The 23412-nt window shown below is 44.6% G+C and overlaps 3 protein-coding genes across 3 annotated transcripts in view; 2 read left to right on the top strand and 1 right to left on the bottom strand.

Annotated features, from left to right (window-relative positions):
- The first annotated feature begins 992 nt into the window (after positions 1–992).
- On the top strand, positions 993–5152 carry LOC107323355 (arylacetamide deacetylase-like 4). The gene is made up of 4 exons (XM_015882334.2): positions 993–1201; positions 3062–3278; positions 3434–3497; positions 4088–5152. The coding sequence occupies exons 1-4, from the start codon at positions 1019–1021 to the stop codon at positions 4860–4862; spliced, it is 1239 nt and encodes a 412-aa protein (XP_015737820.1). The 5' UTR covers positions 993–1018; the 3' UTR covers positions 4863–5152.
- LRRC38 (leucine rich repeat containing 38) overlaps positions 4703–23412 on the bottom strand; it is a 67670-nt gene continuing 48960 nt past the window's right edge. Inside the window, exon 7 of the transcript XR_004309461.1 lies at positions 4703–4812. The gene's annotated coding sequence lies outside the window, so the exon portion shown is untranslated. The remainder of the gene's footprint in view (positions 4813–23412) is intronic.
- C21H1orf158 (chromosome 21 C1orf158 homolog) lies at positions 5305–8577 on the top strand. The gene is made up of 4 exons (XM_015882344.2): positions 5305–5633; positions 6731–6844; positions 7388–7565; positions 8258–8577. The coding sequence occupies exons 1-4, from the start codon at positions 5376–5378 to the stop codon at positions 8524–8526; spliced, it is 819 nt and encodes a 272-aa protein (XP_015737830.1). The 5' UTR covers positions 5305–5375; the 3' UTR covers positions 8527–8577.

Below are 23412 nucleotides of genomic sequence, written 5' to 3'. Positions count from 1 at the left end.
GATTTATAAAGAATTTGTGCTGTTAGTTTCCTTTATGCCTTGAGTTCTGCTTGAAGGACAAGGCAGTGGTGTATCTCCTGACTTCTTGCACTGCAGCTGCACGGCACCGAAAAGAGCCTACCCCATTAACCTGACTTTGGGTATTTATAAACAATTATAAGGTTATCTCTCAGCCTTCTCTTGCCCACACTGAACAGCCCCAGGGCTCTCAGCCTTTCCCTGTAAGGGAGATGCTCCAGGCCCCACTCACTTGATCACTCTCTGCTGTATTCTTTCTAAGGGAGATCCCTGTCTTTTTTGAACCGGGGAGCCCAGAACTGGAAGCAATATTCCACATATCGCCTTCCCAGGGCAGAACAGAGGGGGAGAATCACCTCCTGGCCATGCTCTGTGCAATGCATCCCAGACTTGAATCCTAAAGGAAACTCCTAAGGAAAAAAGGCAGTTAAAAAATAAAAAGAAAGAAAACCCTAAGAAAAAAAAAACCCAAGAGAAAATCAAATCCTGAGACTGGGTAACCAGGGGGTTTGGAACTTCATGATCCTTGAGGTCCCTTCCAGCCCAGGTCATTCTGTGATTCTGTGACTGGGGGAACAGGAGATTTCTGCAGCATAAATGCTACACTTTGGATTTCCCCGGGGATACAGCCGGGCGATGTTTTTTCCTCCAGCACTCCGGATTCCTGGGCAATGACACTCAATGACACAACTGCTCTCTCTGCCTCTTTCAATCCTCCATCCCTGCTCCCTGCTCACTGCTCCAGTCCCTCCCGGAGGATGCCCAGCCGCTCCAGGCACCGCCGGCCGCCCCGCGGACCCCGAGCATCCTCACTCCCGTCTCACGCCGCGCCTCCCCGCTGGCAGATTACGGCCTCCCCCCGGGCCCGCAGCATGACCCCGGGCCGCGGCTTTGCGGAGCTGTCACAAACGGTCCGTGACGCCGCCGTCCTGCAGGAGGGGGGCGGCCGCAGCCTGGCCCCGCTGCGGGCCGGGGAGCCCCGCGGGGCGGCCGCCGGGCCATGGCGCTGCCGGCGGCGGCGGTGCTGCTGCTGCTGCTGCTGCTCGCGCTGCTCCTGCCCCTGGCGGTGCTGGTGCTGGGCACCGTGCTGCTCGGGCTGCCCAGCTACGACATCCCGGCCGGGGTGAACCAGCCCGCTAAGCTGCGCCTGGTGCTGGCCGTCCTGCTGGGCACGGCGGCCCTGGTGAGTTGGGGCGGTGGGGTCGCTGGGATGCGGGGATCCGTCCCGAGCTGGGAGTGGGGGGATAGACAGGGGGAGACGTGGGGGCCGGGGCGATGCTCGGGGCTGAGGAGGACGGGGAAGGCCGGCATCCCGTTGGGTAAACCCGGTGCGGCGATGCGGGGCGGCAATGCTGGTACATTGGCGTTGATGTAAGTCGCGGAGCTGAGCCGGCGCTTCGTTGCTAACAGCGCTCGGCTGGAGGTGAAGTCACCTTGCACAAAGGAACGGCCCTGCAACTGCTCCTACCACCGCTGACATTTATGGGACCAAATCCGGTTAGGGCTGCTTTACTTAATCCCTGGACTCACTTTTACAGCGTTGCATAAAAGGCATTAGAGCTCTGCTCAACTCTGTCACTTTACGGCGCCTTTGAATTGTTTAAAAACCTCCTCCGTTCCTTTCGCCACCGAGTTCCCTTTGCTGACTGCGCACATCCCGCCCTCCTGCAGTTCCTTACACCACATCCATGTCCTCAGAACGCACGACAGGGTCCTCCTGAGTCCTCCCACAGCGTGGCAAGGGGATGGATAAAGAAATGCTCTCATTAAGCATTTAAAATCGGCATCTTGCTTAGCAACCGAGCGCATGATGCACTGTGCTGTGTTTGAACCCCTTATCCACTCAATGCAGCAGATTGATGGAGCTCAGTGTATTGCAGGAGCCTTGGGAAGGGATGCTCGGTTCTGTTCGCTTCTGATGTGCAAATAAAACCAACTTGCACAACGCCTCTCAGCATTAAACATTTACAAACCCACTGAGCTTTATGGTCTAATTCAGCAGAGCTGGTCTGTGCAATGCAGAGCTTTGTAAGAATCTATGAGGATGTTTCTGTGTATTTAATTTAATTGCTCTGATCAAGTGTAAATGAGACAAGAATGAGCACCAAGGTGTGCTGGGCAAGACTGATGATTAAAATACATATTCCAGGATTGCCAATTTGGATAGACACCTACATAAAATGTATAAGGTGACATGAGAATGACAGTGGATTTAAGTAAAGGAAGTAGGATTTTTACTCACTGTAGGAAGTGAGAGCTTGGGAAATCTGAATGAAAGAGCTTTATTATTATCAGACAACCTCTCAAAATGCTGTCTGTGAAGCCAAGACTTCCACATCAGATTCTTAACAATAGGATCTGGAAGATTCCAGATGATATGATTTAAGGTAGAACTTGCCTCCAACCCAATACTTGAAGGGAGAGCATAAACAGGATGGGGAATGGCTGTTTATGAGGGTGGATAGTGATAGGACAAGGGGGAATGGTTTGAAACTGAGACAGCGGAGGTTTAGGTTGGATCTTAGGAGGAAGTTTTTCCCCCAGAGGGTGGTGACGCACTGGAACAGGTTGCCCAAGGAGGCTGTGGATGCCCGATCCCTGCAGGCATTCAAGGCCAGGCTGGATGTGGCTCTGGGCAGCCTGGTCTGCTGGTTGGTGACCCTGCACACAGCAGGGGGTTGAAATGAGATGATCATTGGGGTCCTTTTCAGCTCAGGCCATTCTATGATTCTATGGTTCTATGAACTGCCAACTTACATTTCCTCATTGTTTTCCAGGGGTATGTGAAGGCAAAAAAATTAACTAAATGACCTATGAGAATGAAAGCGATCAGTACTTAGAATACAAGAAGCCATTTAGAGACAGTTTAGGAGATGCTTTCATAGCTGTTATCTTCTCTCGATGGTCTTCACGATGGTTATTCTAACTTCTTAGACTGCAATTACTGCATCTTACTATAGAACACTAATGGGTGATGCTGAGCTTTTTATATGTTGGCTAATCCAAGACTTCTAAATAAGCCTTAATTCTTAACTTTGAACAGGGAAGGATTTTGGAGAAGACAGGACTTTGCAGCCAGATCACTTTTGGCCGATACGTGCGACAAGGACGGAGACTGAGGGTGGACCCGAAGCTGTTTATCCAGGACCTGCAGTTTAACAAAGTACCCGTGAGGGTGTACCAGCCAAAAGCCACATCTCATGGACGAAGGAGAGGTATCCTCTTCTTCCATGGAGGAGGATGGGTGTTTGGAAGTCTGGGTAAGTCATTTCCTAGAGGAATTTTCACTGTATTGAAATAAAATAAGCTTTCAGCATGGGATTATGGAGAAAGCATGAAGACAAATAAACACCTTTCTATATAAACACCGAGATGTCTTGAAGACAAAGCACTAATGAAAGTCTTTCTTTTCCAGATACCTATGAGAAAGTATGCCGCTACTTATCCAGAGAAAGTGAATCCGTAGTTGTATCTGTTCAGTAAGTCGACCCAGTCCTATTGCTCAGAGATTATTGCTGCTGTGGTGCCACAGTAGAGCTGCACTGCTTTTGGAGATTTAATTTTGTACAGAGAAATTTCTAAAGGATTCAGCATAGGAAAAGAGACAAATAATGACAGCTGTGACTTCCCAGTGCATAACTGTTAATGTACTGATACTTGGTATACAAAGAAAATCTAAAGAAGCCAATTTAAAACTTAGGTAGAACAAGTTTTCTTTATGCTGAAGATGTGAACAAGATGCTCCAAATGCTTGTAATTTACATAAGAGAGAGAGAATAATTATGCTGCGTTACCCCCATTTTACACATAGGAAACAGAGGCAAAAATCATTAAATTATCTTGTCAAGAACACATAGCACAATGAAGAAATTAATTAAAAAAGCTCATTGTTTCTTAATCAGAAGACAATTCTTGTAGTTGAACACATGAGCTACATGTTATCTGCAACCACTAGCTGGGAAATGTCTGCTCAGGAGGTAATGAATTGGCTGGAAGGTAGTGTAGGATAACACTCCCTGCTTAACACTAATGATATTTCCTTTTCCTGTCCTTCTCTCTTATGCATTAGGTATCGTTTAGCTCCTGAGCACAAATACCCTGCTGCGTATGAAGACTGTCTTAATGCCACCTTACACTTTATGAGGAATACAGACCTCTATGGGGTGGATCCCACCCGTATCAGTGTCTGTGGGGACAGTGCTGGGGGCAATCTTGCTGCTGCCGTTAGCCAGACCCTGGCAGGTAGAGCAGACCTCCCCAGGCTGCGTGCTCAGATCCTGATCTACCCAGGCCTTCAGGCACTGGACTTCAATCTGCCATCCTACCATCAAAATCGGGGAGTTCCTCTCTTATTCCGGGAGCGCGCTGCTTTCTTCGCTTTGCAGTACTTAAACGGGGATGCATCGCATATGCAGGAGGTCCTGAAGGGCTCTCATATCCCTCCAGATATGAGGCAGAAGTACAGGAAGTGGGTGAGTCCAGACAACATCCCTGAAGAGTTTAAAGTCAGAGGAGTGAAGGCACTTAACCCCAGTGATTTTATGGCTGAAGTTTATGAGACGGTGAAACGGTTCTGTGAGCCCAACCTGTGCCCACTGCTGGCTGAAGATGCTGTTGTTCACCAGCTGCCCGAGTCCTTCATCTTGACTTGTGAATATGATGTGCTGAGGGATGATGGCTTGCTGTACAAGAAGAGGTTGGAGGACAACGGAGTCCAAGTGACCTGGTGCCACCTTGAGGATGGATTCCATGGAATCATAAGCCTGTATGATTATGGTGGGTTGTCGTTTCCATCTGGGAAAAGGGGATTGGACAGCGTTGTTAACTTTCTTAAGGGCTTATAGTAAACATCTTAGATTCCACGAGTCTGTTCATGCCTCAATCTAGAAAATATCTTTTTAGGATATTTAATATCGGGTGATGCGTAGTCATTCAAAGGCAGCCATTAAAGATGACAAACATGGCTCATGTGAACCTCATTCCAGCTGTTAGTTGGAAAATGGAATATGCAACTATTATACACATGCTGCAAGCCCTTATCTTTAGCTATGTCAATAAATACAAACATTATTTTGAATGGGCTTCCTGGCTTGTCCCCCCTGCTTACAATAAAATGTGTCTGCCTGTCTGTGAAGAGAGACTGTCACACAGGTTATGTGTGTTGTGCTGGTGTAAATGAGTAAAAGACATCGCAGTGTTTTGATGTGTTTTGCTGTGACTGTGAATTCTGAATGAGGCAAAAAATACGATAGCGAACCTGGGTGGGTGAGGGGCCATTGTATTGCCCTGGAGTAACTATGATGTAGCTTAGAATGTGGTTACTAGAATGACAGTCACCCTGGGGACAGCAAACAAAAATGGCTCCAAGACAAGGCAGTGTCTCACACAGCCCACTTCCCAGCATGACGGATGAAGAAATAGAGCTCCTCTCTGCCCTACTTTTAGCACCCAATGACTTTACCGCAGCAGCAGCCACCCGTCAGGCAGCGAAGATACGGCTGGCGAAACAAACACATATGACTGCACCAAAAAGCTACGAAGAGAATTGGTGGAAAGTTCAACCACAGTATTCACCTAGAGTTCTCATTGGAAACTGGCTGGAAGAGAGAAAAAGGGTAAGGATGGGAAGGAAGTGTGAGGGCAGGACAGAGGGGGTCAGAACCCATGCTCTGCAGGTAGTGCACTGCTGCAGTGTAAGCACTTCAGAATGGCAATGCAGGAGAGAAGGATAATTATCTTCCTTGTAGATTAATTCATTTTATGGTCTGCCATTCTTCTCTCCATGCTGGGACAGAAGCAAAGCCCGTGTGTGCAGAATATGAGATAACATTTGCCATGTACCAGATATAACAGTTGCCAATTAAAAGCACTATAGCATTTTTGATGGCGGTCTCTTCAGAATGCTGTACAATCTACTACACACAGCATATACAGTCTCATACCATTCAAATACACAAGTTCAATACAATAACAGTTCCATTAACATTTCAATAAGTTGATACTTACTACTTGTATCTTTAGATCCTACTAGTCTGGATGTCAGCATTTTTGCTAGCAGAGCTACCCTACAGATTACACATCCTAGTTAAGACCTGAGCAAATTCTATCATTAAGCATTTAATTCCTGTTAAAACACTCCAGTTAGGTTCAATATTGGAGCTGTTAGGGCAAATCCTTCCGACTCCAAGAAAATTTTTTGGTCTGACAGTTATGAAATCTGATGTGATCACAGCACATTTTGCAGAAAAAAAGAAATCCAGGATGTATTTCATGAGGTTAGGAACGAGGTTGAGATAAACTGAAATGTCATGAGAATTCTTTATGGTAAGGGTGATGGAGCACTGGAAACAGATTGCCCAGAGAATATGAAGAGAAAGGCTTTGTAGCCAAGGAAATCAGCTGGGGAACAGCCTCCATGAGAAGATATTTCTGTATTTCTTCATCTGACCTGGAGCAAAATGCTTTTCAGATGTCAGCTCACACAGCAGGTGATGGTATTTAACACCAAACCACGAACAATTTTTCAGTGGCTATTACAGTATTTTGCACTAACACCAAGGAATCAGAGTACGATTTTACAATGGCCATAGCATAGATTTCCTTTCAAATAAGTGCTTTTGAATGTACAAGTGATAAAAAGTAGCAGCAGAACAGAGGTTCTGTAATCATCAGGTTGCCTTTGCTATCTCCTGAATGCTCTGCATCTCTCTAGTTTATAAAACCCTGTGGGAAACTTGGCCGCAGCATCTACAGCACAGACTTCACTCCCTTCCCAGATCACAAACCAGATCGAACACTAAGAGCAACCATGATGAAGAAGTACGAGGTAAGTGGAAGAGTTTCCTGTGTGGAGTTCTGTCTGCTTATATTCCAAACAGCAATGACTTATAATCAACCAAAGTCACATTTCATACCCTTAAATAAAGTGCAAAATGATGCACTGCAGCTCTGGTTTAGCGGGCAATGTTGGTGGTTGGCGGATGGTTGGATTAGATGACCTTAGAGGACTTTTTCAGCCTTAATGAGTCCATCATTCTATGGCTGGTTTGCAGGATTCAGAGCAACCTGGCAATACTTGATAAAGCAGAGCAGACAAATCAGACCTCATTCTATGCAGATGTAGTTGCTTATTTTAAGTGGAAATTTACCATACTTTAAAGGCCAATGTCCTTATTCTTGGGAATTAAGATAAAGGTAGTGTAGGTAGATGTCCTTATTCTTGGGAATTAAGTTGCAAGTAAAGGTAGTGTAGGTATCCATAACATCTTACGTTATCACTGGTAGCACAGTCTGACTCAAAAGCACGCTAAGCCACATGAATGCAGTGCGCTGTTACAAATGGAGCAGTTCAACGTGCATCTCATTTCAGGGCCTGCCAGCACAGCACTTCTTCACACATCACGATGAACCGAGGCACCGAAATTTTGTATCAGAGTATGAAGATAACTACAACAGATACGGTTATGCTCCCTTTCTGCCTCCCCTTCGCACCTGGGACAAACACAGGATTGCATGGGTTCCTCAGAAACCAGACTTCCCCATTCTTGGTAGTTTTTGGTTAATTATTAGTTAAATAAGATGGAACATGGTGCAGTGGTCAACACGCCAACTTAGAGCTCATCCTGTTTTAAAAGTCATGCTAAGACGGGATTCTGCAGTGCACCTCTGCTTTGAAACAAGGCTGCGGGAGCTGAGCTTGGTCAGCTTGGAAGTGAGAAGGCTCTGGGGAGAGCTGACTGCAGCCCTCCAGTGCTTCAGGGGCTTATAAGGGAAGGGGAGTGAATTTTTATGTGGTGTAATGGTGGTAGTACAAGGAGGAATGGCTTTGAACTACAAGAGGGGAATTGGAAGCGGGGGGTTGGATGGTCTTTAAGGCCCCTTCCAATCTAAGCTGTTTTATGTTTCTGTGATTGCTATGTTTCTGAACTTATGTAAATCTCTGCTAACTTCTTTAATACCCATCACAGAGACAATGGAGAATCAGGATTCCTTATATTTATACCATGACTGTTCTCCTAACAATACCTTACAGTGACTCCCCCCAGGCAGACGGACACACACCAGCCCTGGGAACAACCAGATTGCCATTTTGTCCTTAATCTGTAGTTAAAACAGTTTAATAAGTTCATAAGCATAAGTTCATTAGCAGAAACACTCCTGCTGCCCACCGTGCATTAAAAACACCAGGATCAAAGCTTTAATTCTACCATTTATAACACGTCATCATTTCTTGTCTCAGAACCACCCTCCAACTACGGACTTCTTGAGCACCTGAAGAGTAGATGGTACAGGAAAGAAACTGGAGTGATGAACAGCACCTACACCGTCTCTTATGTAAAGCCACCAACACCAATCTCTGCTCCAAGCCAGTTCAGACGTACATCTAAACCTCACGGCATCTCAACCAGGAGGGGACACCTTCCCCGTGTTGGCAGAATCCTGGACTATGAAGGGGGTCAGAGATATCTGCAAGCCCTCGGCCAGCTAGCAAGAGCTGCCTCCATGTAAACAGCTTAGTGTGATCTTAAGAACTGCTTAATACAGCTTGTTGCTGATAGACGTAAGAGTGATCTGTTCTGTGCGGAAGGAATGGGAATTAGGTTATATGGTTGGAGGGCTGGCTGCTAGTTAGAACACGTTGCTGGATTACATTCTAAGCTGCAGATGGCTGGGAATATTCCTTCAGTGGGAGATACTAATGCTCTAAAATCAAAATCTGTATGTGTCAGCATCTAGTCAGTGGGTAGCTGCATCAGAAAATACAAAGCAAGGCAGAACCTTATAGCACATAAATCCCTAAGCTGTATTTTCTTTAGCTATTTCATTTTCATGCAGCTTGCTACACATTTCTTTAAAGAAAGAGGAGAAAAGAAGCTTGTATTATTCCATTATGTGTCTAAAACATCCAAGAGCAAATTAAGTATATGGAATGGCTGAATACCTAAGGACAAGGTGAAGCAAGGTTTGCATCAACGCAGTCAGCAAGCAGTCCTCAGCTGCCCTTGGCTTTGCATACTGAATGGCACTTAATGGCAGATAAGCTGCAAAGTAAACTACATTAGCTGGCCTTACATTACCGAGCACTGAACCCAGAAGATAGAGCAGTTGTTGGCCTTTGCATTGCTATATGGGGCACCCTGGTACTTTGTGCTGACAGAAGTCCCAGTTCTTATTGCACTAATGTGGGAGTTTTGCATTTAAATCATGTTCAATCTGCAGGAGATCAAGATTCAGCTTGCTGCTGGTCTGAGGTTCAACAGTAAACCTGCAGCAACTTAAAGGCTTTGATGAAACTTATCTGTAATTAATTCCATGCACATTTATTGTTTCCTTCACCTATTTTGCTGAAGATTAGCAATATAATAATCACTATTAGGCACAAGATAAAGCATATTTGTTACTCATGATCCGGACAAACCTCTGGCCACGAATTCTACCTCTGCACAGAGGTGCATTTTTGGTCATTGTGATGGAGCTTTGCTTTTTCAAGGTTGAACTGATTCAGAACTGAAGGTCGCTGATGATTCAGTCACAAATACATGGAACGACAGTGGCACCTATTGGCAAAGTGATTCTCCACCAGCCTTTGGGAGATGTCTGCCAGCTGTCTGCATCAGAATGCAGCACCGTTACTGAGGGCTTTTAGGGGAGCAAACCAGGTATCTATCTTAATAAAAACATAAAGTTGCAGCATTTGGAATGCAACCATACAGAGATATACTTCATTTCACACAGCCCTACCAGTTTGTTTAAAAGTACGCTCATCAATCCTTCATCAGTATTAAGTATTCATAGTAAATCAAACATTTATGATTGTTATCCACTGTGCTTCTAAAGCCAAAGCTGATCTATGGGAAGCAATTAACTGCTCGAGGTGCAGGGCATTACTGAGATGCACAAGCGCTGCCCATGAAATGTGTATAAAGAACTCACTGCAAACCTGTAAGCTGACCGGGCAGGGCTCCCCATGCACAGCTCTCATCCCTCCAACCACCAAGCCCTTCACAAGTGAAAAACTGCAACACCCAGAGGAACCAAGCAAAGCACGCTAGGTGGCTAAATGGATGAAATGCATTTGGATTGAGAGCTGCTTAACTACAAGAACGTGCAGCTCTACAAGACGTGTCAGTTATTATTAATAACACCTCGTGGAGAAATGTTGGCTTTGAACTGTTGGAGCTGTTTTCACTTCAGAGATACTAAATACACAGCAAAGATAACTAGCTTTTTAAGTGACTCAAGCCTCCAAGCCTGCTGAACTTAAGCTAAAAGAAGAGAGATTTAGATTGGATATAAGAAGGGTTTTACAATGAGGGAGGTGAGGCACTGCACAGGCTGCCCATAGAGGTGGTGCAGACACCCAGGGTCAGGGAATGGGGCTCTGAGCACTGATGGAGCTGTAGGTGTCCCTGCGCAGTGCAGGGCTTGGACCTGATGGCCTTGAGGGTCCCTCCTGACTCCAACCACTCTATGGTTCTATGATTCATCTTCAGAGCAAAAGCACTGCTCAAACTCAGCTGTTGCAATCCACAATTCATTACTGTATGACAAGCGCTTTGGGAGTCCTGGAGTCACTGCAAAACGCAAAGGATTACCCAATGATCAAGACAATAGAAAGTTACCCAAGCAGGCATTACTATGAAACACCACAGTGCCAAACACTTTCTTCACATGCAGACTATGTTGCAGATGTTTCACATTCATCCAGGCTTTTCTTGAAAAAAAACCAACCTCCTTTTAGCATCAGGGCTTTCTTAGTTACAATCACCTGTGGTTGGAAAGCACGAGAGCAGCGGCCTCTTCAGTTCTGTACACAACAATGGGATGCTTTAGTACAACTCCCTGTTCTAAATACATTCTAGACAGCCCCGACTGCATGAAATCAGCCTCGTCTGTGAACTTTTGGAACATTACAGAGACAAGGTGGTAGCTGGAATTGACGCATGTCTCTCAAGAGAACAGATTTCTTGCCTGGAAGGGGAGTGATGTCAGGCTGGATGAACTGAGGAGACAAGAAGCTCGATTCTTTGGACTGAGGATCTCAGCCAGCGTTGGGACTCAAACAAGGAGCAGTGATGCTGGTTGGCAAGTTGTGCAGGAGCTGGGACTGTGGATGCCAGCAGTGAAGGGAGAGTGGTTAGAGAGCAGAGAAATGGGCTGTTGACAAGAAGTTTGCTGGGCAGGAGGCCTCACTCAATATGTTATAAATATTCACTGGAAGGTGCTTATTATATACCAGTTTGCAGGTAAAACAGCTTCAGTGGGTTCAGTTTAAGCCCTATCTAATGAGGATACAATGCCTGCCAAGTGCTGTCCTCCAGAGCTACACATGCCATGGCACTGAGTACAGCTCCTGGGAGTGGGGTTCAGAGCCTCCCAGCTCTGTAAGGACAGAATAAAGCTTTCTTTGATGGCAGCCACACATTTCTGGCAAAGCCTGCCCATATATTTGAACAAGTATTTTTTGCATTGGTGACAAAAACACTGAATTGCCATCAGTGTTTTTTGCCATCATCAATTTTCTATTTTAGAACCGTGGTTTCATGCTGTTTGCTGAGCTGACATGGACTGATCAGCTCTTAGAAGACACCACATTCAGCCCATGCCATTGAGATGCTTATTCTGTGGGTCTAAGCAGATGTCAGCCATAGCACATTAATGATGACAATCCTCCTGCCATACTGGAGAGCACCAACTGAGGGAAAATCCATTTCCTAGCCTTTGACAAGGATTCGGTCCATCTTTTCTAAACAGAATGGCTTCCCCCATAGAAATTCTGCCCTGCTGCTGAGCTGATGAAGGGTACATGAACTCCCCAGAATGTGACACAATCTTTGTTGAAGCCTCTTCCTTAATCTAAACTCCAGGTTCCCATTTCAAAGGAGCCTCCTGTCTTCGAGAGCAGCTACAGTGCTTCAGTATGCCACGAACCTGGGCTGTGCTGTGTGCTGCCTGCAGTGAAGAGCTCTTGGTCACCGCTTGGTTCTTCTTATTTGGTGTTTTCTTATGAGTTCAAAAGGCTGTTTGCATAAGAGCTTCTCATGAAGGCAATTATCTCATCAGTGTGAGGTACTGAAGAACTGCAGTAACCACAAAATAACTGCTGGGCTTGTTAGTGAAGAGAATTCCCCCATTCACTTTGGGTACCGAAGGACCCAGCTTCTATTCAACAACGGCCCACAAGCAAATGGTTATATAAATAATATACTCATTGTTTTGGGGCAATAATGTTTGTTAAGGAGGAAAAAATTCTCTAGGCACAGTAGTTTTTTAAGGGAAGCACTTTATCATTACATGCTTTTCTTCTTTGAGTTGCAACAGCCCCTGAGGACACTGGCTTCCTTGTATCAGACTCAGACAATGCAGAGACAGCCCCTGGCCCTGGGAGTTCCCTGATGGCACTGGTTCATTGCACTGGTAGGACTGGTTGCATAAACACATACTTACCTGATTCAGTGCTGTAAATATGTAATTGAGGCTGCTGTCTCATGGCATATTTTATGTCTAATTTAAGGAACTGTATATTTGGACAAGGGAGTCCGGATGCCTGTCAGGTAAATGTTACGAGCTGTAAATTTTCACAGCGGATTTAACACTAAATTTAGTCAGCTCTATATTTAAAGAGCATGCTGACCTGATGGCAGCCCTTGTCCTTGACAGTGGTTGGCCTGAGAGATAGCTAAGGATCCCTGGGGGAATGCTGCTGGAGTCTCCCTTATGCTTCACACAGCTCCCTCCTGCAGTAGGAGCCCCAGCAACCCCAGATCAGAGCCTCAGCAGTGTGGGGGCTCAGCCTTGTCCTCCCCACTTCTCCTTAAGGTAGGGGACACTCATGCCAGGCAGAAAAGTGCATATGGAGAATGGGCTTAGAGGCTGTGCATTGCCTAAGATTCCTCTGCACACCAGCCTAGCAGCCAATACAGAGAAAATCTCAATTATTACTTTTAGAAAACAAACATAAAGCAACTTTGAATTCCTATGTTGATACAGAAGCTCAGGCTTTCCACGTGCTGGTTGCTGATGCCGCACAGAGTCAGCTTTCTAATTCACACTCTGCTCCTGTTACTTATAAATACTGAGAGCAAACTGCTCCAACCTGTGAAGTGCTGTAGGTCGAAATACAGCAATCCCACTGATGACAATAAACTCAGTGAGATCTCAACCAGCTTAGGGCAAACCAAGTAGACTCGGACACTGAACATAAAGGATGTAGACATGCAGGGAGGCAGTAGGTGGCAGAAGTTGCTCTGCTTTTGTACTCCCCAAAGCCCGCACCGTGGTGCCTTGGGTTCATCTAACACTTCCATGAGAGGAGTTGTGATGCGTGAAGCTCAGGCCATCTGTGGATACCAGGGCACACTGCGTGGTCTGTGAAAGTCTGTGTGCCAACCAAAGGGCTGCTGGCACTCCCAGATTCCCTTTTCAATCTCAGGGAAGCGAGTTCTCTCTCTCTGAGCAAGTAAATTTCCACGTGTTCCTACAAATGGTGCCACTTTTCTATTGGGACAATGCAGTTTTGTAATCCCTGGAGATAAAGGATGCTGTTGTTACTCTTCATTTCTACTACAGTAGACGCAAAGTCAAAGCAGAGCAGAAGGTGAACTGGGCTCAGGCCTCTAAGAACAACACAGAAAGCAGAGCCTGCACAGGGAGCTGAGATGGTACATGGCAGGTAAATATGGCAACAAGATGTGTCTCTCATACAATCATAGGATCAGAGAATGGTTTGAGTTGGAAGGGACCTTTAAATGCCATCTGGTCCAACCCCCTGCAATGAACAGGACACCCATGGCTTATGGAGGAATGTGGCCCTTTCTCAGTGGTTCTGTTACAAGGTGACCGCTGCAGGAGAGCTGGGAAGCAGTGTGAGCACTTCCATCCTCATTCCCATCTTTTCACCACTTGACTAAGCTTTCTGTCCGACAAAACATTAACGTCTACCAAACCGTTCTGCCTAATGGCTCAGACAGCATTGTCAGCCCCTGTTTACGTGATCAGCGTTAGGCAGTGCTGGAGCTCTGTACCTGTTTCTGATTAACGAGCCTTTTTTCCAGCAGGTCATTTCACAGGGACAGCCTTATTTTCTGTTTGTGGGGGATATTTGCAAGGCCACCTCAGTCTGAAGCACAGAAATCTCATAATCAGTGACTGCTACAGGCAAAAATATGTTCCAATTAATACTAAATGAGAAACGTGCTACTTTATTTTTTTCCTTCCCTTTTTTCAGAGCTGCTAATGAGGAAAATCAAAATAGCATCTTCCAGTGAACTGGTGACAGCTCTAAGGTGTTAAAGGTTTAAATCTTAACACAGACAAAGCACCCTCAAGCCCCCAAATACCAACCCTGTGAATGGGAAAATGTCAAAAATGCCTCTGAGGTTTGAGATGGCCTTTTAAATATCTGAGCCCCAAATAATGGGCCGGCTTGTTGCAATTTCAAGTTGTTCTCCATGTTTTAAAGTGAATGTTGCTCTGGCTCATGGCACTCTGCTTTAATTCAGTTCTGATAGAATAAAAAAGTGCATTTCGCTTCAGACAGGAAGAAATAGCAGCTTCTGAATGACTTCTGTTATAGAGATTGCTGCCAAGGAATCAAAATGGTACAATTCTGCCAGCCAAAAAAGCATTTTTCCTTCCCAAAACGTATTGAAATGCAGCAATCTTCCAGATGTTTTTAAGGCCTTTTTTAAGGACACCTACTATGGCCAATTATTTTCTTCCCTTTGGAATTGTGCAACAGCGATCCTTTCCTCTTCCATGTTTCTCATGGAATTCCTATGTCAGGACTAACAGAAATTGCCCATGTTAAATAAACACTGACATGCAGATTTACCGTATCAGCCACTGTATAAGCTGAAATATCTGAGCATATATTTACTGTGAAACAAGCGCTGATCGTTGTGGGACCATAAACTCTGCTGGAAATGGCATCATAACATGCATATCACAGCAGGGAGCCAGCCTATATTGCCAGGGGGAAATCAGGAATTCTACAGCATGAGATGCACCACACGCAATGTGGTCCAAAGTAAACTGAAAACAGTGGAAAGACTCCCAATGATGTGTGCATATGTTCAGGCTGTTAATAATCCATTCTTAGAAGTGCAAGCATTGGGATTACAAATAGTTCTATTTCTAGGCTGGGCTGACTTACAAGAAATCCCCTCTCTCTGGTATCCCCTCACACTTCAGTGTTCTTGGGGAGATTCCTCCCCCCATCCATCCCTACCCTACCCCCTCATTTCTTTATAGATGAGACCACCCCCTGTCTGATTAACCACTCAGCCTCAAAACTGAGAATTCTCATTATCAGATTATGGTGGCATTATAAGCATCAGATTATTATAGCAGACAGCTGATAGCACCACTACATGCTTTTAATTTGGTTGCAGAGGAAGAGTCAGATGAAAGCTGAAAACCCCCTCATCCTCCTCTTCTGATGTTGGGATTTCCCATTATGATCATAATCATGAGATATTTTAGCAGGAGAAACCAACTGCAGACCATCTGTGTTTAATTACCCCCATATACATGTAGTAGCATTAATGAGTGGGTCTACAATAAGGCACCTAATAACCGCATCCATTCACTTGCACCAAAGCCATTGCCATCACAAATCTGACTTCAGAAACAATTGCCTTCAGGCTTTACAGCAAAGTGCAAGCTATGTCTGAAGAGCTTATTTAAACACTTGGTCTCTCCATGGCACACATGCCACCCAGGAAAGAAATTCCAAGAACACGTGCTTTAATAAAATAACCTTTCCAAAAAGACAGCTGTTGATGCTGCACATCCAACCTCAGACATTTGGTCTCTCAGCCTGAACCTGTGACAGGCTGTGGCCACCTACGTTTGGAAGCCATATTCCATCATCAGCTAAATATACTCGTATTGCAAAGGGGCAGAATACAAAAACAACCCTGCAAGTCTCTGCTGGATAAACTAAGGGATCAATTCCCTAATTAGGCCAGGAAAAGTAATCAAAGGAGACTGGAATAGCCACGTTCCACCTCGCAGACAAACAAGATTACACTGGCTATGTATTCCTTAATAAATATCATGTGAATGCTTTTCTCAATCAAGATAAGAGAGATAAATAGGAAAGAGTCATTCTTTTTTTGTATACTGATATATCTGATATATTAACATGTTTTGTTTTAGCTTTTACATCTGCTAAGAAGTAGAAATTACCTACATTGTGGGGCTTCTGAAGGGGAAATACACTCCTTAGATGCTGTAAGAAGTCACACGGATTTCCTTTGGACATTCTGGCTGAGAATTGAAGAATTGATTCTCAAGAAGCAGGCTGAGGTATTGGCAATGGCTGCCCAGGGAGGTGGTGGAGTCACCATTCCTGGTGGTGATCAGGAAAGGGCAGACATGGTTCAATGAGCACTATTGGTGGTAGGTGGATGGTTGGACTGGATGGTCTTTGAGGTCTTTTCCAACCTTAATGATCCCACAGTTCTATGAACTCCAGAGATTTCTTTCCAAACTTTAGGAACTTTTGTATCCATACTCATAGAGATGAGATCTATTTCAGTCACCATCTAAGCAGTTCCTCAATTAGAGGCAGTGCAGGAGGAAGTGATGGAGAGACAGACTTGGATTTGCCACATCCAATTCTACCTACCAGGACCAATGTTTCCCTCAGCAAAGGCAGACACAGCCAATGAAGTCACTGCTCCACTGAATGAAACACAGAGAAACTGTTAAAACAACTCCTAACTCTACAGCAAAATTTATTACAAGTTTGCTTCAAACAGAATTTTCCCTCAATATCACAGAGCCATAAGAGGTTCAAGTCAGGGACAGGATTTATTTGGCATCCTAATAAGATCCATACACATGCTGAGCTCTTTGCTGCATCACTGGCTAGAAAATAGCACCAAAAAGTGCTGCAGAGCACTGTAAAGATGTAGCAGAGATCACTATTCCACTATTGAGGGGGCAGACTGTGCTTGAAGTGAAACTCAACAAGAATGCTAAGGCTTCCCAGTACTTGTGCTGCTTTGAAACAGGCAAGACACAAACTCTAATTGAGGCAAGTGATCAGAGTGCTGCTTATTAACACAGTAATCATAACTTGGTGGTATTGTGATCAGTAGAAGCAGGAAACCCAATTGGATTTATTTGGGTTGTCACAACTAAAAAACATTAAAAACAGACGAAAATAATAATTGTGTTTGCTTATTAGGTAATGGAATAAAGGCCTATGTCACCATGCAATGACTACTCATGTGGTCATCACCAGTGATGTAAGATAAAAACCTTGCTGTAAAGATGGGCCATTAATGCCTGCTCTTCTTCATTCATCTGACTGCATTATTCCATACCTGATTTTAGATGAAAGGTGTTTTGGGGCAGTGACAACCACAACACACTCCCTGTTGTAACACAGCCCTGGATGCTGCAATAAGTTGGCAGGTGTGTTTGTTTGATGACTTTTAATTTGGAAAATATGCTCCTTTTACTGATCAGTAACGTGCTGCCTCAACCCACGCATTGCCTATTTCTCCTCCCACTCAAGCTTTTGCCATATTTCTTTATTTGAACCTCGTTCGCTTTGTAATCTAGACACTATATGGATGTAGGAGACTCTGATATACTTGGGCTGGAAGTGGATGATCTGAGGCCCCTTCCAACCCCAAACATCCTATGAGCTTTGATTGAAACAGGGAGGCAGTTCTGAGGACATAGAACAATAATCTGAAGCAAGCAATGTCAGAGGGGAAGGACAGCTGGAGCCTGATGAGTCCTATTGAAGCAGCCTAAGAATTTTTGCTGATGTTTTTCCCTTTCATTTTAGAGAAACTGGATATATTCAGATATACTATGAACTGGGAATCTCCCAAGCTTTTTTTATTTAAAGAGCTCTTGATATTGTTTTCCAGTAAGTCAGCATTACTGCAGTAAACACGGAGCCTTTCATAACCTTGCTGCCTGTGATCCCTTCTGAAAGTCACTCTGCAATCAAATGTACTGGGATTTCATAATAGTAATTTGCCACACTGTCAGAAATAGGCTTACCGTGCTGCTGTCATTGGTATCATGTGAACATCACTCAGTGTGCTGTGCCCTTCAAATGAAAGCCAGTGCTCTGAGCCAGTCAGAGAGAAAGGAAAGGGGGTTAAATAAGGGAGCATAAACCCTTAAAAATCAGGGACAGCCCCATGTCAAGGAAACTACTGTATATGATACAGATACACCTGTTTAAATGGCAGTTAATATTTACTGGTAAGAAGGTTGTGTTTCTTTCCAGTCCACCTGAAATCTCTCCAAAAACCGTTCCTGTTGTTTCTCATTCTGTAGAGTGGGACACCTGCTAATTCCTAGCATCAGCTGAAAGACAGCACTCCCAAAGCCCACTGGCTGTTAGTTGGCACTGACCAGCTGTTCAGCCAAAAACATATACATATACTGAGAAAAAAATCATAGACTGGCTGGGTTGGAAGAGATCTTAAAGCCTGGAACTGGGTGCAGTTCCAACCCCTGCTGTGGGCTGGGTGCTCCCACCAGCTGAGGCTGCCCAGGACCCATCCATAGCCTTGAATGCCTCCAGAGATGGAGCAGCCACAGCTCTCTGAGCAACCTGTTCCAGTGCCCCAGGAAGTGTGAGCCTGGTCCATTTGATAAATTCTAGCAACAAGAAGAACCTACAGCCTTAATACTGCAGGATTGCTTGTGCTCAGCACTTCCTTATAGCCAAGCTCCTCGAGGTATCTCAACCTGCACACTCAGAGTCAGCAGTTGCTTTATAAGTTGTCTGCTAAAGGAGTATGTTTGCTTAAGAATTCACTGCAGAAATTGTCTGAGACGCAGCTGTAAGTTTTGGGAGGGACTTTCCTGTGAGTGAATCAGCAATATAACATAATCAAAGTAATGGATTTCTAATGTCACAGCATGGCCACTCGGTCTGGATGTCTTTTCCAGTAAGACTTCTTGTTTAATTTAGTCCACCCCAGCTTGCTTGTTGTTCTGCATCTGGAAAATCTCATTTTCTAAGTGACTCTTGAAAAATAACAATAGAGGTCCTGTAAGCTAATGATTGCATCTACTCTCATGGCTTTAAGGACGTTAGGGGACGTGTTCTTTCTGACCTTGGTATTTATCTACAGACTCAAAACATTGCCACAAAGTCATCCATGGCAGCTCCAGGCTGTGCTGCTGTCCATTCTCTTGCAAAGAATGCAGGTGTTGTTTGAGGTTCTCTCTAAATTATATACGCAGTCATTTCTCACCATGGAACTGCACTTCAGGCATTGCACCTCTGCTAATGGGGGACAGAACAGTGATTACAGTAATTTGGGGTGGGTGTTGTGCCTGCAAAGCACACGGCGTCAAATTTGCTTGAGACTATTAGGTAAGACCAGAACACTGCAGCATATAACAGGCAATTTGGTTAAACATAGTACTTTGTTGGTTTCTATTCCTGCTTGCCGTTAGATGTAAGCAATTATATTTTACCATAAATAAACTCCTAAGTGACTCAACGACATTATTAGTAAAATCAAGGGTTTTTATAATTGTTTTTGAAACTTTTAGAGGGCAAAAGAAGTAGAAGAATAACATCCAGGATGATAACCTGGTCATATTCCATGAACAATCAGCCTGAAATGTAATGCCGGGTCCTTCAAGAGAAATTATTCAGAACAAGCTCCCTATGAAGGTGTCTCATTACCTCCCATCTCTGCCCCAGGAGGGTTGTTCTGTTCATAGCAGCCTACCGTGCTCTTATAGAAATGCCTTCAGCTTGGTTGTCCGCTTCCTTCTGATCCTGGGGTTAAATTAACTCAAAAGACTGCCTGCCAGGATAGAGGTCTGAGGTTGAGTCAACACGTCGTTAGAAATGCATTAACAAGTTGCTCCACATGTATAATTAATAGAGATGTAGGAACTCTAAGGTGTCAGAAAGTCAGCACTCCAGCCCAGCACATCTCTCCTCACTCTTCCCAATACTTCCTTTCCTCTTTGATGTCATTTCTAGAACAATGATATCGTTCACCATATGTTATTCTCAGAAAGACTGATCTCCTACAAGCAATAGTACAGAAATAAAACCATCTTGCCTCTCGGTGCAGCATTAACACAGCGAGCTCAAAGCCTCTTCACAGAGCTTGATTAAAAATTAAGCCTCAGAACAGCTGCACCAAGGCAGGTAAGTGGTATCGTAGCCATTTTACAGATGGTTAAACACAGAATAGAAAGGTTAACTGCCTTGTCCATGGCTGCTCACTAAGTTAGCTGCACTGCTGGGAGTGAGAACCCAGACCTGAGTAAGTATTGGATTTCCTGATCTGCTCGCTGATGTACAAATGAGAAGCGGTGTTTTCAGTTTCATTACAAATAATTTTCTTTTAATGGCTCCTTTAACCAAGAGAAATACAACTACAAATTGAGCTCCTGTCAGCCAATAAAAAATTCGTTTACTCCCATAAGAAATCCCACTGGAATCTTTTGCTAAACTTTATATATCAAAATTTGGGTCAAAGTCAAAAGGAAAACGGGCATTTTGAAAACTCAAGTCGTTCTCTGAGATGAGTCAGAGAGCTGGAAATAAACTGTTTTGCTATTGAGTTGTGGCAGGCAAACTGAGTGGTGTTTGGAACTGGTTTGAGTAAAAGCGTGAGCCTACATGGCAGTAGGGACAAGGCCTTTTTTTCCCCAGTGCTTTAGTATTGATGAATAGATTTGACAAGGTCAATATTCAGTCCCACAGTGAAGAAAGAAGTTCCTTCTTTGTGAAGCAAAGCACCACAACCAGCAGTCTCAGATGGCAGAACTTCTGCCTGCAGAGCTACTTTTCCAGCTCCTACAAGAACAGGTTACAAGATGCCTTGATGAACACAGCCACACACTGAACAACACGTTCTTACCTCAATATTACATGGAAGGAACCACATAACAATGCACAGAGATTTGGCCCTGAGCTCCCACTACTTCCAGACCTGGGATTTTAATCTGCATGTTGCAGATGAAGCAAACTCAGCTGCTCGGTGCATGCTGTGCTGACAGCTCAGGGGAAGTTTTCCGCCTCATTGCTCCCTGATAAACCAGCTGTGGGCCACCCCTGCTGAGTTTTATCCTGTGCTTTTAGTGAAGGGGCAGAAGGGACAGAGAACAAGCAAAGTACTGTGAAAGTGGGATTTGACGGAGTGATTAATTCCACCATCCAGCTGGTGGACACAGCAGCTGTTACTATTACGGTCCTGATAGCATTTCATTTATTTTAAAACCCTATCTTAAAGCTTTAATATCACATCCATTTGAAATCACTTCATTTGAAGGTGCCAGCAGGGGGGATCAACTTGTAATGAACATGGGAAAAAAAGACCGGCCTCCCATGTCACTTTCTGAGACAAAGCTTCTTACACTTTTCCATTTAAGATTGTACATCCTTAATTCTGCAGCAGTGGAACAGAATACTGAGTAACCCTACTATGGCTAAGATACTCCTCCACTAGATTAGTGCAGACAAAGTAATTATCTCTGATTTTTGTCTTAATCAGATCATCAATCCTATACAGAGGAAAATCTTTCCTTTCGTATACCAGAGAAATGAAACATTCCCATACCAAACACATCCCTCAAGAGACTAATGTCATCTCCCAGGGATTCAGCTGAGAAGCAGCAGTGCCAAGCTCAGGTGCAGTGCTCTATAGGAGGTTCTACAGGTGAGTGCTCACATGCTGGGCTGATGGAAGCAGCACTGGATCCCCCTTTCCTTTTGATGCCCACACTCCCACCTCTGACAAGTCCTTATTCACCATGGTACAAAGGTTATCATCATATCCAGCTGCTGTGCTCTGTGCAGGCTGTGTTTCCCACTGGGTATTTGTACCAGGCATGCTTGCAATCATGCTTTGCTCTGGTGGGAGGAGCTGACTCACTGTTCTGTAGACTAAAAGGAGACACCTTGAAGCAGAAAATGGCTTTGAAGAGCCAGCTTGCTGCACAGAGCAGATGGCTGGGCTAGGCTGAGGTTAAAGACATTCATTATAAATCCATCATCAAACTAGGACATAGACGTACAGTGGTTATCAGATGAAGATAATGTGCTTCTAATGGCAACTTCTGTGCTGCTGTCAGTCACACAAGGCTGCAGCCAAGTTGTGGTAAGTTGGGTCAGATCCCCCTCTCACAGAGCAATACCTCCAAGGGCAGAAGGAATCTGGAAAGCTACGTGACGTGTCTCTGCACAGAATGCCTGCAGTCCCCAAACAATGCCAGCTGTAAGCCTAGAATTAGCAACCACTCCCCAATGCAAAAATCACAAACTCCAGTTACTAACACACATACAGAGCACCACTGCCAAAGGCCCTGCCAACAGAACCCTACCAATCTTTATCAGGTAGGAACCAGATCCTAAACAATGCAGCAGTGAAAGAATTGAGGCCAACACGTAACTCAAATTATTACTATTAAAGCACAGCTCAGGTTAAGCAGAAAGCAATAATTTCCTTTGTTGTGCTCACACCATTGCTCAGTGGGTGAATAAGCTGCGTCCCATATGCCACTATGGAAGGGATGTGAGGAACTCAGCCTGCCTGAAATACTTTCTTCTGAAAACAACGCAAACTTCTCAGCCTAATGGCTTTTGTTCCCCCAAGGAATAACATAAATTAGACTGTGTTAAATTTGTAGTGATTTTCTTGTCATATGGTATAATGTTCATGAGGTTATGGCTCGAGCATCTGAAACCCAGCATTGCAGGGCCTCTTAAATTGATGGTTAAAAAAAGCCATTCCAGACTAAATAACTTAAAATAGTTCCTTTTGTTTGAAGCTGAGGGCAGCACACCTCACTTCAGACCCGCTTCAAAATCACAGCACTGCTGGAAACAGAATTTACAGTCAGACTTTGAGAATTTCCAGCCTCCAGTTATTCAGAGGTTAAGTAACAATACGGAATAATTGCATCCATTGCTCCTCTGTCACTTTCTACACAAAGCCTACCCTGAAGCTGGTTAATACAACGACATTTAGGACTTGCTATGGGAAGAAAGCAGTGAAACCATTCATAGAGCAACATACTCTTGTTCTACCATGTGAAAATATAGAAGTTCTACCTTCTTGCTGCTGTTCCACACCTCCTTTGCCAGCATACAGGCTCTAACATCACTGTGTTGAAATCAAGGTGAATGCTCAACAAATAATTTATGGTCACCGTTAAAAATATTACTCCATCATCTAATGACCTCTCATTCTCCTCCTTAGTGATACCTCTCTGGTTAACCTTTTATAAAGCCAGGATCTGCTGTGTTAATATTTGGAGTTTGGGGAAGTGGTAGCAGGGTGGTGACGCACTGGAACAGGTTGCCCAAGGAGGCTGTGGATGCCCCATCCCTGCAGGCATTCAAGGCCAGGCTGGATGTGGCTCTGGGCAGCCTGGGCT

The sequence above is a fragment of the Coturnix japonica genome, chromosome 21 (assembly GCF_001577835.2).
Source record: "Coturnix japonica isolate 7356 chromosome 21, Coturnix japonica 2.1, whole genome shotgun sequence".
In the NCBI taxonomy this organism is placed as follows: domain Eukaryota; kingdom Metazoa; phylum Chordata; class Aves; order Galliformes; family Phasianidae; genus Coturnix; species Coturnix japonica.
The sequence above is the reverse complement of the archived record's forward strand: the minus strand, read 5'-3'. Positions and strand labels throughout refer to the sequence as shown.